The following is an 11,866-nucleotide window of genomic DNA, read 5'->3' on the forward strand; positions in this document are numbered from 1 at the left end:
AAGGCTGAGTCCAATGGTTAGCCAACCTTCCAGCATCTGCTTTTTGACATGGTAAAGTTCATGTTTAACATGTAATCTATTTTAAACCTCACTACAGTGCTGTGAGGAGAGAATTATTCTCAGAAACTTAAATTTATGGAAGATTTGTAACATGCCCAGGGTCACACAGTTGGTGAGCCTTATTGAGCATTTATTTATTACATGTGAGACACACTGTACTAATCAGTGTACATGTATCATTTCATTTCTTTCTCACAACTACCCAGGGAGGTTAGGTATTACTATCCCCATTTTATAGATGAGGAAGGTGAAGAACTTACAGGCTACTGGGATGGTCTCTAATTTGGATACCAGGGGAGGATTACACCTTGAAATATCAGTATTTGGTGCTAACTACAGTTCTATTTATGGTTTCACTTAATTCCTGCAACCACTTTCAGAGTTAGGTATTATCATACACATTCTGCAGATGAGGACATTAAAAGTTCCACACAGTAAAGAAATTTCATTCATTGAATAAGTATTTACTGTGCATTTATGAGCCAGGCATTGTTCTAAATTCTAGAGACTAAAATGTTGAACAAAATTGATAAGGTCCCTACCTTCAAGGAGCTTATATTCTAGAGGGAAGAGACAGGAAATGAACAACAAACAGTATCATTTCAGAGTAAAGCAAGTGTTATGAAAGAACTAAGAAGACGCTGGGCACAGTAGCTCACGCCTGTAATCTCAGCACTTTGGGAGGCTGAGGCAGGTGGATCAACTGAAGTCAGGGGTTCAGGACCAGATTGGCCAACATGGCGAAACCCCATCTCTACTAAAAACACAAAAATTAGCCAGGCATGGTGGCGCATGCCTGTAATCCCAGCTACTTGGGAGGCTGAGGCAGGAGAATCGCTTGAACCCAGGAGGCGGAGGTTGCAGTGAGACGAGATTGTGCCACTGCACTCCAGTCTGGGTGACAGAGACTCCATCTCAAAAAATAAAAAAGAAAAAAGAACTAAGAAGAAAGCTATGCTAGTGATAACTGGATGGCATGGAGGGATAGGGACAGGAGTAAGAATCTTTAAGATTGAGTCATCACCAAGAGCCTTTGAGGAAGTAACATGTGAATTGAGTCTCAAGGGATGCCAACAAGTTGGTCATGTGCAGACTGGAGAGAGAGGAAGTATTTAAGGGAGAAGGCATGGCAAGTGCAAAGGCTCTGAGGCGCAATAGAGACTGGGGTGTTCAAGGAACAGTTAAGGGGCCAATGTAGCTGGAGTGAAGTTGGTGAGGTTATTAGCAAAAAATGGGAATAAGAGAGGTGACAGAGACCACTCTGCATAGGACCTTGTGGGGCAGGTGAAGGAGTCTGGATTTTAACAGTAAGCTTTTTTTTTTTTTTTTAAGGTATGAAATGAATATAATCTCCCTGTTAAAAAGATACCTCTGGTTGCAGGGCTGGGGAGTCTGAGCTCCTTCCCCTTTAAGGTATGAAATGAATATAATCTCCCTGTTAAAAAGATACCTCTGGTTGCAGGGCTGGGGACCCTGAGCTCCTTCCCCTTTACCTCACTGGGCACCTTTCACTGAGAGGTAGTAAAACCTAGGATTGGCCTCAACCTATGTCTTACTTCCAGTTAAGCCATGTAAAAACTTCAGCTCCATGCCTTGGTGCCTTTGGCTATACCATGGGCTGGAAACCTGCTCATGCCTACCTCAAAGGCCTGTTAGCCATATTAAGGAGGATATACAGATGGTGAGCTGAAGCAATCAATCAAAACAGTGAAGACCCACAACAAGTAAGTTCTTTGGTCTTCTGGGCTCTGGTGGTCCGCCTCTGCACAGAGCTACCAAAAATATCTAGGTAAAAGCCCCTATAAAAGGTGCTTCACAATGAATCATTCCTGGAAGAGGCAATGAAACAACTAGAACTCCAAACCAACACCTAGCACTGAGCCTGATACTTGGTAAGCCCTCCATTGATACTATTTGAGAAAGTAAATGAATGATTGAACAAATCTATGAGAGAACTGTACTATGCTTACTGATTATTAATCTTTTTCCCCCAGTTATCTTTTTCCCCATATGCCTTAGTGAAAAGAACTTTAACTTCCAAGTCTCAGTTGGTGGTCAAGTGACTTAAGTACTGACCAATGGTATACAATACAAATTGTTGGGTGAAGTATTATAGAAAACTCCTCATAAATAGCAGCTGACTCTACTGTAAAACCTGTCTGCCTTTCCCTCTTCTTCTTTCTTCGAACAAGAACCTGATGGCAGGCGCTCAGACAGCATTTTGTGACTATGAGGTAACACCGAGGTCACGCCCTAAGAATGGCTGAGAAGAAAGGGTAGCAACTATTATTTAGGAATTCTTTTAATTTGCAGCCAAATGCAGTTCCTAGTTTACACACTGATCTTCCTGTTGACTGTGGAGAGGGCCATGTAAAAACCGTGTGGAAAATGACTCACTAGCAGAGATTACCGAAATTAAGTTTAGAGTCTGTGGTCCTCTCTTATGTGTGAGATTCTAAGGCTATGCCAGATTCTCAGTGGAAAAAATTGTAACTCTTCAACTTGAAATTAAAGAACCCAGTCTGGCAAACCACAAATCACTTTTTAAAAGCCACCAAGCTTTATAATTAAAATGCTTCAGGATTTTCTTGAGACAGGGTGTTGTTCTGTCACCCAGGCTGGAGGACAGTGATCACTGTTCACAGCAGTCTCTACTTCCCGGGCTCAAGGGATCCTCCCACTTTAGTCACCCTCCTAAACCCCACATAGGCACATGCCACCATAACCAGCTAATTTAAAAAAAAATGTTTTTCGTAGAGACGGGGGTCTCACTATGTTGCTTAGGCTGGTCTTGAACTCCTGATTCAGTGTTTTCTTTTTAATCTTTTTTTGGAGGTAGAGTCTCGCTCTGTCGCCCAGGCTGGAGTGCCGTGGTGCGATCTTGGCTCACTACAACCTCTGCCTCCTGGGTTCAAGTAATTCTCCTGCCTCAGCCTCCTGAGTAGCTGGGACTACAGGCGCATGCCACCATACCCGCCTAATTTTCTGTATTTTCAGTAGAGATTGGGTTTCAACCATGTTAGTCAAGATGTTCTCTGTCTCCTGATCTCATGATCCACCCACTTCAGCCTCCCAAAGTGCTAGGATTACAGGCGTGAGCCACCACACCTGGCCAGTTTTTTCTAAGTAGTACTTTTTAAATGTTGAATATAGATAATTGTTGCTAACATGCATATCGAAAACTGCCAATCAGGACACATAAAACAAGACATCTTTTAAAGCAGCTGGGCCACCTTTTTGGTGTCTAGGTGGAGAGCCTGGCTTCATTTAGCCTGTTATGAAATTGTCATTCTTACTCTTTCTGTGGCTGCAGAGCTAGCCTTCCTGGTTTAGGAAACTGCATCATTCAAAGGTGGGAGTTAGTTCTCTAACCCACTGTTCTTTGGACTGCTCTGCCTCTGCACTTCTCACTTTCCTTATTAGAACTGGATTTTTTTTTTCTCCTTACCTTCCCATCTCTTACTTCTCACTCACTTCTTTCACTTTTTAAGTTTCCCATTGTTTTTCTTACATATGCAAACCCATAGAGGTACAACTAGGATTCTGAAAAATAGTATCACCCTTTGCCAAATAGGTAATAAGGACAACCGGGAAGAAGAGAGGGGAAACCCATCAAGTCCTTTAATGTGAGGCAGCTTATCTGCAGACGACAGTGTCGGACTTTAGCTGACCTTGAGAAACACACATGGGGCAGACACTCAACACGTCATGCCATCATCTTACATTAATAGTTTCACCAAATGATAATCATTTATTTAACAAAGTTTTTATTTGTTTCAAAAGCATCTACCATGTACTTGGTAACCATAGGGAGCTTCATGGAGATATAAAGATGAGTAACTCCCAGTGTCTGACTCTAGGAAGACTTTCATGACTGCAAGAAAAGTCACACAACTGGGTTGGTCAAAAACAGCAGAGTAGAGAATATGATTTGTCAAAAATTAGCATGAGTCATTCACTGTGTTAAAATCTAGGAATTCAAAATATATGCAAAACAAACAAAACTCATTGGCCACCTTTAGAAAATGCTAGGAAACCAACTAATATTCTGAAAACTGATAAAGGAAAAGAATCAAGTATGTATCCTTTTCTATATAACCCGTATTTCAGGATAAAAAAATCATTGATGAGACAAAGATTCTCTCTGAATGTGAATCAAATAAATGAAGAACTAGAGTATCACCATTCCACAACTCCTAATGAAAAATATGACAACCAGGCCATTTGCCTCTGGACTGAAGGATACATCCCACCACACATCTGGTGTTCCTGACAAAAAAGTTCAAACCTGAATTGGATCAAGCCTCTTACTCAACTCCAACTGAAGAACATACAGGAGATAGAGTAATGTTTAAATGATACTACAAGGAAATAATCATTGAAATTCGGACCAGGGAGCACTCTACAGGACAAATGATCCAGCTTTTTCAACAAATAAATTGTAAGGAAAAAAGTAAAGTATGAACCTATATATTAAAAAAGACAATGTATGGACCTTACTTGAATCCTGATTTGAAGAAACTAACTGTAATATAAAGTTAGCAGGTAATCAAGGAAATTTGAATACTAATTGGAAATTAAATGACATTACAGTTATTGTTAACGTTTTAGGTGCTCTATGGTATATTGCTCTGGTTTTTTAAAAAAGAGCCTTTGCATTTTAGACCTTCATATTACAATATATATGAATGAAATTATACAATGCCTAGGATTTGCTTTAAAGTAATCCAGTGTTGGTTACAATGGGGAGAATGGGTAGGAAATATAGATGAAATGAGACTGGCCCAAAGTTGGTAACTGTTGAATCCCCAAGCACATATTACCAAGTTTCATTAGGCAATTCTAATTTTGATTGTTTGAAATAATTCTAAATTAAAAAGCGAAAAAAATAAAATAAGTCAAACTCCTACTCTCCCCCAAATTAAATAGTCTGAGTGAAATAGGAGAAATGGAGAAGTCAAGGTTGTACAGGGAGGCCAGAGAGGGCTTCCTCCAGGAAGAAGGCATACTCTCATCAGTGAGTGCATGTAGGAAATACCACATGCCTAGGTACCAAGTAAAGCTTACCATGTACATATGTGTCAGGCCAAGGAGCCTGGGCCACAGAGCACAGGTCTGTTATGGGCAGTGAGACCTACCTTGAAAGACAACATAAGGTGGGCCTGGGCTGTCCAGATGGGCAGCCAAGAGTATCTTTATTGGGTTCATAGGACCATTAGCTTTTTAAACAATGGGGAGGCACTGTTTACCACAAGCATGTTTGAAAGGGGATGTGGGAAGCCCGACAGCATTTGCAATATAAATACAACACTAAAGGAGAATGGACAAAATCTGACTTCTCACTGCAAGTATGAGGATGAAATAAGAAAACAAAGAAGACTGAGGGCATGGAGAAGGGTCTGGCAGAGAAAGGGCAGGTGGGAGGTAGAGCTCCTTCAAGTGACAGATACTGGGCTGAGTCTACCTGTGAGTTTAAAGTATGCATGATACATCTGTAGTGTTCTCTTGCTGCTTAGTTCAAAGACAGTGATGGGGAAAATACTGGTTCTTTTGATGTCTATGAATCAAAGTATAAACTCTGTGCCAAAATAATTTAATGTATGAGCTTTTTTTCTTAAAATTATTAGTTTTAAAAACTGAAAATATATAAAATAGCTGAAAAACATGCAAACATTACCTTAAAAGCCAAGCCAAATATTTCTTTAAAAAAATTTAAGAACTATACAGAAATGTAAATTATATGGATATATTTTTTCCTTTATAACCTAAATTTGGGAAACCTCACAGGTAATCTTTAGAAACCCTTGGTAACAAAAAACCAAAAGATATTAATTGCATTTAAAGGGAACTTTCTGAACATAGTTGAATCAGCCTGAGGGAAAAAAAATACAGAGCAAAACACTTATATTTTAGCGTAATTTTACTTAAGTTACATGAGCAATGCAACTTCACTACTGCTGCTGATACAAAATAAAGACGAAATCGTGAACATTTCTAAGTAAAATTTTGTAAAACATTTCTTTTGGGGACTTAACGAGAACTAGGTTTTTGGAACTAAGTTTTTAAAAAGAAAAGATCAAACTTAGTTAATTATGTCATCCCGATCACTTTCTTCAAATTCAGCATGAAGTATCATGAAATGTTAAGAGTTGACAGTATAAAAATTTTACCTTCATAATGAATAATGCAAGAAACAATAAGAGAACTACAGAACAAGGACAACACTTCTGGAAGCTGATGTACAGCTAGAAAAAAAACTGAGGTTTGAGTATTTGGTAGGATCACACAAATAATCTGTAAGAGAAGACAACCAAACTAATCTAACTATATGAAAAAATGTTAGAACCCTGAATTAGTTTACCTAAGGCAACTATTTCCCTATGGACAGGGCTGTTTGGACCTGACCCTCACATTTTATTTCTCCATCTCTCTTTTGTTTCACATTAGTCGAATGAAATTATCACTTCCCCAAGGCAGAGTCCTCCTGTGATTTGTTAGGCTGGTTTATAATAATGAGTCCATGTGTGGACGGCAAGAGTGACAGTCTGTTTGCCTATAACTAACTATGTGAGGTTTGAGAAAGCCTCAAATTGGACCCTGGAGAAGCAAGTCTGTTCTCTGTTTATACCCACCCTCTTTGGCTAAAATAGGCATGTGTCTGTGCGGAGAAATGGTGCCACATTGGAATCCTGGAATTTCCAGAATTAGGAAAAGGACTTCAAAGAATGACAAGATATGCAGAAATAAGGTTTTCAGGTGGAAACCAGTTTAAAAGGAAAAAGAAACGCTTTCCAGATGCTTCTTTTGAGCAGAATCCAGTTATCTTTAACATCTCTCAGAGAAGTCATCAAAAATAAAGAAACAAAAACTCTGCAGAATACTTGTAATTAGGTAATTTTTAAAGAAGTACCAACTCCGTAAATCTTCATTTTAGATACCAAAAAGATGGGTGGCTCATCGAGATTTTACCTTAGCTAGGGTATTTTCAGTTCTTTCTAAAAAGGACAGTTTCTGACAAAAGTAACCCACTCTAAATGACATCTGTAGAGAAAATTCACCCTGAGGTGAAGAACACTCCTGTAAGTAATTTACCCTGTGGAACCTTCAGGGCATCCCTTTTAATGGCCATGTCAAAATTACTTCTAAAGCCACATACAGAAGCTAAAAGACACTTCTGTCCCCCCCTCCTTAAGCTGCAGTTTAATTTTACTGACAAACTGAACTTTTAAAATGCTCCCCTGTTTATACTTATCCCTAGACATTCATAAATGACAAATGTGTGCTTAGGGACAATTATTTTGTTACTCAGGGAAACCTGTATGCCTTTTCTCTCTCATCTGTCGGGTTGGATCACCTTTCCACTCTGATGATCTTGAGGTACAGAAAGTGGGCATGGGCCTGGGATGCAGGCCTAACTGCTACATGTGGGAGATGCAGTAAAAAAATAGAATAGCCCTCTAGTAAATCTCACGCTTCCAAGGCAACTACTTCATCTTAGTCAATATTTCTAATGTGAACTATAACCACAGCAAAAAGATCACTGTTTCACATTTTGGTAGATATCAACGGCCAAAGAACAACTTTAACCAACTTCTGAAGGAGGAGAAGGTCCCTAAATCCTTACTAGTCTGAAGGGACACTATAGGTACAGACGATATTTAAATTAAATTATGCAGACGCCTGAACATAATTACAAGTTTCCAAAGTGTGAGCAGCATGTGTGCTAGGTGAAGATTTCACCACCTCATCTCAGCATTTAACTACAACAGGAACATGTTCAACCAACAGTTGACTAGAAATAGTAATAGTTTCTTGGTGAAATTAGTTAGCAAACTTATTAGATGAGAAATCAAATGATGACTCGTATCTTACTCGTTTTAACCATCTGATTATGCCAAAAAGAATAGTTATTTCTCAAAATTCATCATCACAAAAGGGGAAGCTAGCTTTTCACACCTCTTTAAAGAGCAAATCAAATCCAGTACAATTTGTAACATATGAAGTAACGTTCTTTTATAGGATGTACACAATTTTATTTTGACATAAACTATTTTAACAAGGTTTTAATAATGTGTATCAACGAATTTGGGAAGGGATCATTGAAAAGAGAGTCAGTGTATCTATCACTGAACAAAAGTTTCAATACATAAACAAGTATTTGCAAACTCAGGGTCGAAGACTCTTAGAATCTTATGAAGAGATCCCATAAAATCGAATAGCAAATTAAAACAATAAACAGCGAATGAAAAAAAAATCTGCCAAATGCTTTTTTTCAGTTCACTTACTGTCAAGCAGAAATCTTGTCGCTTTGATGAAAAGAATATATTTTTTTAAAAATTGTTGCTACATCTGCTCTGTGGTCCTATGCAGCAACACATGTTCTCTCTCACGCGCGCACACACACAAACACACACACACACACACACACACACTCTCTCTCTCTCTTTCTCTCTGACAGGGATTCCCAGGACACCGGTGGGGCCTCTTTTAGACCCCTTAAGTGTTAACAGCAGAGGCCTGGCTGAGACCAGGCGTCTGGGCCGATTTAAATGCCCTGGCCTTCAGAGGGCTGCGGCGAGCACAGCCATAAAACCAGGGGACCTTACCGAACCCCCGAGCGTCTGATCCTCCCACCCCCTAAACGCACGCAACTTCACTCACACAATTAAGGCTGGGAGAAGGCATTCCACTTAACTGTCAGGCTTGGAGCGGTGGCAGCCCTGCAGCCACAAAGAGATGCCTTAAATGAGAAGAACATGTTTCTACACCGCATTTGAGAAAGTTTGGCTCGGAGCTACGCGCTGATTAATATCAGATCTCCTTCACTCGCCTCGCCACAATCTTGTCACATCTGGCTGACAAATCCTGAGGAGCTCAGGCAAAGCCAGGCGGCGGCGGGGCTCCGGGTCTGGGCGGCGGCTCCGAAGGAGCAGCTGGAGACCCCGCAGCCGCCGCCTCCTCCGCCCGCAGCCCCAGCCCCGCCGCCGCCCGGCTCCCAGCACGGAGCCGACGGGGCGCTCCCGAGATGGGCGAGCGAGGCGCTCGCAGGTCCCGAGGCCGGGCTGGGCCGGACTGTTAAGGGAGCTCCAAGTTGGGGGCGGGGGCTTCCCGTCCCGGCGCTTCCCAGGCAAACCCCTGAAGGAGGCGGCGGGCGCGGCGGCGGGCTCCGCAGCCCGGGCCGACTTCCTGTCGCTCCAGGGAAACCTCGGAGCGGCGGACGCGGCTCGGCCCGGCTTCCACCCCGGAGCCCAAGCGCCTTAGCCCCGTCCCAGCGCTTTCTGAAAGACGGGCCACCTCGCGCGGAGCCGCGGCAAGGACTCCAGGGTCGGTCGTGAAGCTGGTCAAATCTGCCCCGCACACGCTCAGCGCTCGGTCCACGTCCCGGAAGCTTTCGGACCGGACCTGTCTAGCGATTTTCAGTCGTGGGTTTTTTGTTTTTGTGGGTTTTTTGAAGTTTGTTTTGTGTTTTGTTGTTGTTGCTCTACAAAAGATTTGTCCCGCAATGGACGGGAGCCTCCTCACGGCCACCCGCCCGTCCCCGCAATGCTCCTCAGAGTGACCGGAGGCTGCCGCGCGCCCGTTCTCCAGAGAAATAATCCCCGGGGAGAAAGACGGCCAGTGTGAAATATCAGCTGTTTCACAAATTCTGAGGTAAAAGAAAAAAAAAAAAAAAAAAAAGAAGGGGTCGACCCCCACAGGGGGAAACAGCAAGTCCCAACGTCCTGGGCTGAAGCCCGGGGTGCGGGCGGCGGGGAGTGGCGTGTAGGGGACCCAAGAGTGCCGCCGCCAGTTTCCACAGGCTCGCCCGTCGGCACCTCCGACGCACCCGCTGCCCCGGCGCCGAGACCGTTTGCCGGCTCCGGGATGTCGGGCGGGGACGGGTCCCAGCGACCCCCCACCCTCCCGGCCGGAGACCACGGTCCCTCCCGCCGCGCCTCAGGGCCACGCTGCTGCGCAGGTAGCCAGCCGGCCCTCGGGAGGTGGCCCTCGGGTACCCACAAGAGCCAGACCCCAGCGGCGTCCCGGGCCGCCTGCCCCGCGCGCAGAGTCCCCGCGCCCGCGGAGGGCGCCGCGCTTACCTCGGCCATCCTGCGACCGCTGCGGTGCTGGGGCTCCCGGCGCGTCTCCCCGGCCCGGGCCGCCCCGCGTCCGCCCCGGCTCGGCGGGCGACGCCGCATCCACGCTCCGGCTGTCGGGGCCCGACCCAGCGAAGTGGGCGGCTCCCCCGGCGCCCAGGCTGCGCAGCACGGTGGCCGCCCCCGCCGCGCACCGCGTGTGCCCGCACGCCCGCCCCCTGCGCCCCGGGGACGCCCCTCCGCCCCTCCCCCTCTGCCCACCGCCCGGTCGCCCCACGCTGCGGGCCCTGCTGCGCCGCCCGGGAGGCCGCCTCCCGCCCCGGGACCGGATAACGCCCTAAATCAGCGCAGCTGAGGCGAGGCCGTGGCCCCGCAGACCGCGGAGACCTAGCCGGCGGCCGGCGCGGAGGTGTCTGCCCCCGCCGGGCTTGAAGGCACTTGTTGGTAAAAGACACAGACGTGTCGGTGTTTGCCTCTCCCGGGGAAGGGCGAAACGCTCTGAAGTTCTCTGGCGCTCTTCTCAGATGATTCGGCCTCCCCTCCTACCCTGGGGCGCCATCGGGGTCTCACTGCCGCCGAGGAAGAAGGCAGCGCCGCCCTCGCCTGCAGAAACCTCATTCCCGAGAAAGTGCGGGACGAGCGTCCCGGGAGGTGGAAAAAGGGGGTCGCCAGGTTTTCTTAAGAACTCAAACAAGCTCTCCCCCCAGCCCCTCACACACACACCTTCCCTTGGGTGGTCTAAAGAGAAAAGTCCCAGCTTGACCACTTTCCCAGGACAAATGGCTTTGCTCTCTGGGCCTCAGTGGCTTCAGTTGTAATATGGGGATTAAGTTTTTCGCGTCTTATTGGATGCTAGGGGCGGAATGAAATGAAGTGCCCTGGAGAGGCCAACTGGCGGTGGTGGCCCCGAGAGCAGAGGCGGAGGGGCTGAGGCCGCAGGATCCTGGAGCCCAGGAGCTGACGGAGATCGCCCACAGCTGCTACAGCGGCGCCCGGGTTTCTGCTGCCCCAGGGCAGGGCAGGCTCTCCCAGCCTCTTCTGCTCCTTAAAAGGAGTCTCTAAAGGCTAGACTGGGAGGGGGTCGGGGTCCTGCTTCCTCTTCCCCCAGTTTCTTCCACCTGCCTTGCTGCTGGTGGGGATCCTTGAAAAGGAAACAAAGCTCTTCCTTCCCTCTCTGAGAGGAAAAGGAAGATGAAGTGAGTTGCCCTCAGCCACCCAGAGTGTGCCTGGTTGTGGCTATGGAAGGCACAGGCAGGTGGAAGGCTTCTGAGGGGAAGAGGAGGGAAAGGAGGGAACAGGGTGCACGACGAAGAAAGTGTGGGTGTCTGGGCGTCCTGGGGTCCAGCGGGTCCTACTGCCTCTCCTGGGGTGGACACGCAGGCGAGTGTCCTGGGCCTGATGTGTGGCGCCTTTCCTTGTACCAGGCATGAAGTCTCCTGGCCTCACATGATGGACCTTGCCCTGGGGGGAGATCCGTTTTGTTTTTTTCATGTAGCTGACTTCATGATACAGCTTTGCTTGATTGATTCCGCATCTAAGCTCCTTACCTCTCATTCCTCCATGCCCCGGTATTTATGCCTTTCTTCTAGCGCCTCCTTCTCTGTTTGTTGTAACACAGTGCATCTTTCAAGGACTTTCTGGAATGTCACCACATCTCAAAAACTTTCCCCGATCCACCAAGCCTCCACTCGATGTGCGATGTGCTTTTGCCCTGTTGTGACCCCCAAACA

The 11,866-nt window shown here is 46.0% G+C and overlaps 1 protein-coding gene across 2 annotated transcripts in view; it reads right to left on the reverse strand.

The window, feature by feature from the left end:
• The window catches only part of LOC105497469 (basonuclin zinc finger protein 1), a 28,935-nt gene extending 18,661 nt beyond the window's left edge, over positions 1 to 10,274 (reverse strand). The window contains exon 1 of one of the 2 annotated variants that reach the window (XM_011768573.2): positions 10,140 to 10,274. In XM_011768573.2, the coding sequence (XP_011766875.2) occupies positions 10,140 to 10,238 (99 nt within the window). In that variant the 5' untranslated portion in view covers positions 10,239 to 10,274. Of the gene's footprint in view, positions 1 to 8,755; positions 8,989 to 10,139 lie in introns of those variants that run through there. The other variant, XM_011768574.3, reaches the window with a different exon arrangement.
• Between the last annotated feature and the right edge of the window lie 1,592 nt (positions 10,275 to 11,866).

This window comes from Macaca nemestrina, chromosome 7 (genome assembly GCF_043159975.1).
Source record: "Macaca nemestrina isolate mMacNem1 chromosome 7, mMacNem.hap1, whole genome shotgun sequence".
NCBI classification, from domain to species: Eukaryota; Metazoa; Chordata; class Mammalia; order Primates; family Cercopithecidae; genus Macaca; species Macaca nemestrina.